This window comes from Geotrypetes seraphini, chromosome 4 (genome assembly GCF_902459505.1).
Source record: "Geotrypetes seraphini chromosome 4, aGeoSer1.1, whole genome shotgun sequence".
Classification (NCBI taxonomy): Eukaryota; Metazoa; Chordata; class Amphibia; order Gymnophiona; family Dermophiidae; genus Geotrypetes; species Geotrypetes seraphini.
The window spans coordinates 183,517,253-183,521,384 of record NC_047087.1 but is presented as its reverse complement, the minus strand read 5'-3'; the positions used below and the strand labels follow the sequence as shown (position 1 = coordinate 183,521,384).

The window sequence follows — 4,132 nt, the reverse complement described above, 5'->3', positions numbered from 1 at the left end:
AAGGAAAAATACTTTGTTTCCCTCTGAACATTTATAAGAGCTACGTCATCTTCTTGTACCTGGCTAGCACAGGAACCCTACAAAGTGCAAAATAGCTTCCCAACATTAAGGCAAAAAGGGCACAAGTCTGAGTTAAGAAAATAATTTCCCAAAAATAGATGATTTTTTTTTCAGAGCAAAAAGCTATTAGACATTAATTGTCCCAAGTTCCACTGTTATCATATATTTTGATAGTATGTTTACCCATTCCCCTATTAATAGCAAAAGACCCCCCACACACACACTTTTGCTGTGATATTGGTGAGTGTACTTTTGGTTTAACAAAGGCAAACGAGGATTTGAGCGAACAAACAGGGGAAAAAAAGAGCAGTCGTTCAGATGTACTCTGGAAAGGAAGGGCTGTGACTGAAGCAGGGAATGGAGCTGGGGAGCAGGTCCTCCATGCAGCTCGTGGGGCTCAGGCTCGCCTGGGACACGGGAGAGTAAAGAGAATCCCACTCGCATGGAGAACTGCTGCTGGCGCTACTGACGGGGCTAGTGAGATCCATCACGAGGCGAGCGCTGGGGCTCCTCTGGAAGGTCTCCCTCACCTCCTGAGGCCCTAGACCCAGGAGGGTTTGATCCGCCATCTGAAGGGTCTCGGTCAGTGCCCAGATATAATTGTGAGCAAAACGCAGCGTCTCAATTTTGGTCAGTTTGGCGTCATCCGGGAAGGTGGGCAAGACACTCCGCAGGGCATCCAGGGCAGAATTCAGGTTGTGCATGCGGTTTCTCTCCCTGTCGTTGGCTTTCACCCTGCGGTTCTTCTTTTGCTTGCTCACCACAGCTTCGCTTTTGGCCTTCGTGCGTCCCTTTCTGGCTTTCTGCTTCTTCTGCGGGGGCTCTCTTGGGTCTGCGTAGGAGCTTTGCTCTTCCGAGAAGCAATCCTCCAAGCCCAATGGGCTCACCGAAGGGTTGGGAGATGATGGCAGGGAAGAGGTATCTTCATCGTCAGGTATAGGATAATATTGACCTCCTTCACTTGACAGCTGGACTGGAGAGCAGTCACTTTTGGGAGACATAGTAGATATATATATAGCTACATAAAAAAAAAAAAGAAGAAGAAAGTGAAATAATTAACAACCAGAAACATGAAGATATGAATAAGTAACAGTAAAGAAACAGCAAAAGGACCTAGAACTCAAATGATAAAAGGATTAATGTAAAAAAATATTCTTAGTTATGAGAAAAAGAAAAGAAAAAGAAATACTATATTGTAAAACCTAACCTAATATTTAGGCTTGTAAACAAGAAAAATTCGATTCTTTGGTCAAATAATTAGCCATCTACTTTTTGGATGAAAGTTTGAATTTGCAGAAGTAATTTTGTAAGAATATTCTAAACAATGCCAGAAGTATTAAGCTTAAAAAAAACTTTTATTTTTTGCATTTGGCTTTTTGAAGAAGTTGCAAGGTGAACTGAATTTGTGAATGTCAAGAAAGCCCTGGGGAGCACTAGAAACCCACCTACCTATTTAGCAAAGTAGCAGGCTCCCGGCAAAGTGTTTGCAGTGCAGTGGTAGCAGTGTAAAGAGAGGTCAGCTGTGGCAAAAGTCCCCAGCCCAGCTGCTGCTTCTTCTGTCTGTCCCTTTCCCCTTGCAGAGAGACCTGCTCGAGTACAGTCTCGTGAAGGCAGTGCGTCAGGCACACGACTGCCTTTTAGCTCCTATATATATACCGTCCAGGAACAATGGGGACTTAGCGATCAATGTAAAGTGTGCCCCCTTGGCACGCTTTATCTTATCAGCCTGCTTGGAGTGTGCCGGGCTCATTAGTGCCTGGGAAGTGACCAATCAGCTAAGGAGGGAGACACGCGAGCTGCCCTCCCCCCCCCATCATATCCTCACACAGCTGGAATCCTAACAAAGAACAGGGGTGGGGAGGGAAAAAGAGAGACCCCCCCAACCCTGTTTCCTAGAATGTTCTTAAATCCAGCATGGGCTTCAGTCCAGGAACTCTGTTAGGCAAAGGCACGCCTTTGTTTCATAAAACTGATCCCAAGCAAAGAACCAATACCGCAGATCAAATCATGCATAAAACAACTGTTTGAAGAGGATTTGAGTCCAGCTCACACCTTTTCAGTAGAAGCTCAAAGTGAGTTACATTCAGGCATAGTAGGTGTTTTCCTGTCCCTGGAGGATGTCAAATGACTTGTCCAAAATTCACATGCAGCATCAGAGAGCTTTGAACCCTGGCTTCTCTGGACTCTCATCATACTCGTCTCTTAGGCTACTCCTCCGTTGTGCTTTTCCTGCCTTATCCATCAGAGACTTTAGTTCATTTACAGATGAGGATTACTGGGATGCTTCTGAAGTTCTAAGCACAGAACAGTTTAGTAGAGCAATGATAAGGTAATTTTCTTCTCCACGTGGAGAGAGGGAAATGTGTCTCACCAGCTTTTAATCGAAATAAAAACCTGGGAACTAGTAAGACGCTTATTGCCTGCCTGTTGCCAAAGTCATTAACAAAAATTGCATGAGAATGTCTAGGGGTAGTGCTGAAGGCATCTTTGTGATTGTGTGGGCAAAGGCCCTAAAATAAACATGAAAGGTGCCTGCCTCTTCCCCTCCCTCCCCCATAAATTTCAAAACATGACCATCAAATTGTCAGAAATCCCCCTCTTTGTATGCAAATATGTATAAGGATAGGTTAGAACTAAATAATTTGGGTAGCTAATGTGTATTCATTCTTTAAGCAGGAGACATACTTGTTGGAATTAAAGATATATAAAAAAAGAGGCCCTTTATGTTACTGAGTGACTAACATTGTTTATGCTTATTTGGGATTTATAGACCGCATTTTGTTTTATACATCAATGTGGTTTACATAAAAAACAATAAAAGGAAAAGACAACCATTGCATTAAAAAGAAAGATAAAAAAGGGTTTACAAAACCCCACAATTGAATGAGGCTTTTAAAAAATTATTTTAAATAAGCAGTTCAGCTAATGCAGCTAAAAAAATACAGATTATAAAATAGGGATGTGGTAGGGAGAAAGAGGGATTGAGCAGGGGTTGCCAGCAGGTTCAGATTAAGACAAAAAATTAAAAGGTAAATGTTGTCTCCTATATAGAAGTATCAACTCATGAATGACTCACAGGGGCCACCACTTGTGTGACTGATTCTTAGTAGACCATTAGTGGGGTGTTTGGCCATTGCCTTCTCCAGTCTTTACTCCCCCAGTTAAGGTATTATTTGGGGGCCAGATTGTGTAAGAGGCACCTATGCTAATCAACGCCTACGTTAATTAGCTAAATGAGCTTTAAGAAGCTCATAATTGAAAAAGAAAATTAATTGGCCAGTAGGCACCTGCCGGATTCTATAAAATGTAGGCACCTATCACAAGGCGCCTAGCAGTGCTTAACGCCTAAATGGGCGTGTTTGGGGGGGTGGAGATAGAGATAGAAGCCATTAGGCATGGTTCTCAAAAGAACATAAGTGCTTGCACAGTAGGCCAGTAAAACCCTGGGGTCTTTGCTGTCTCACTCTCTCATAAAGATATTTTTTTTAGAAACTAGTTGAATAGTGCTGTAGTTCTTGCCAAATTATTCCGGTCCATAAACAAATATGGTGTGGCTCCCAGCACCGAAAATATGCATAAGAGCTTTTCAAACATAGTTAACGTACCCTACTATTCCACAACACACTGACCAAGAGAGTGAACATAGAGGAAGTTGACATTACACCTCGGTGTTTGGTTCGGGCATGCATGTTCATGCTGTGACTTACCTGGTCTTGAGTTAGCAATGTCCAAGTCTGCAAATGGGAAAGCAACAGCCATACAAAACAAAGAAAGTGATAAGATCATAGCTTAATAGTCTCAATGGGGCTAAACTTACAGGTGAAGAAAAGAAAGAAGCAGGGATGCACCTTTTCTTTGTGACATCAATCCCCTCAAACCATCAGAGGAGATTATTTTGGCATCCGAGGTGGAGGAAAGCATGCACCTTTTTACCTGAGCTGTCTTCTTGCAGAACAATAAACTCGTGTCCCAGGCCTACAGATCATCTGTGATACATGTTGCATTCTATAATTATTTGGGAAAGTCTCTGAAATAAAGCCAGGGAAGCATGTTGCTCATAGACCCGTGGAAT

At 42.7% G+C, this 4,132-nt stretch overlaps 1 protein-coding gene across 1 annotated transcript; it reads right to left on the bottom strand.

Moving 5' to 3' along the window:
• Positions 1–374: 374 nt before the first annotated feature.
• NEUROG3 (neurogenin 3) lies at positions 375–1,061 on the bottom strand. The gene has a single exon (XM_033942943.1). The coding sequence runs from the start codon at positions 1,059–1,061 to the stop codon at positions 375–377; it is 687 nt and encodes a 228-aa protein (XP_033798834.1).
• Positions 1,062–4,132: the final 3,071 nt, after the last annotated feature.

What these genes read in the sequence shown, in the direction of transcription:
- NEUROG3 (XM_033942943.1), bottom strand. Translation starts at nt 1,061, where the DNA reads ATGTCTCCCAAAAGTGACTGCTCTCCAGTCCAGCTGTCAAGTGAAGGA.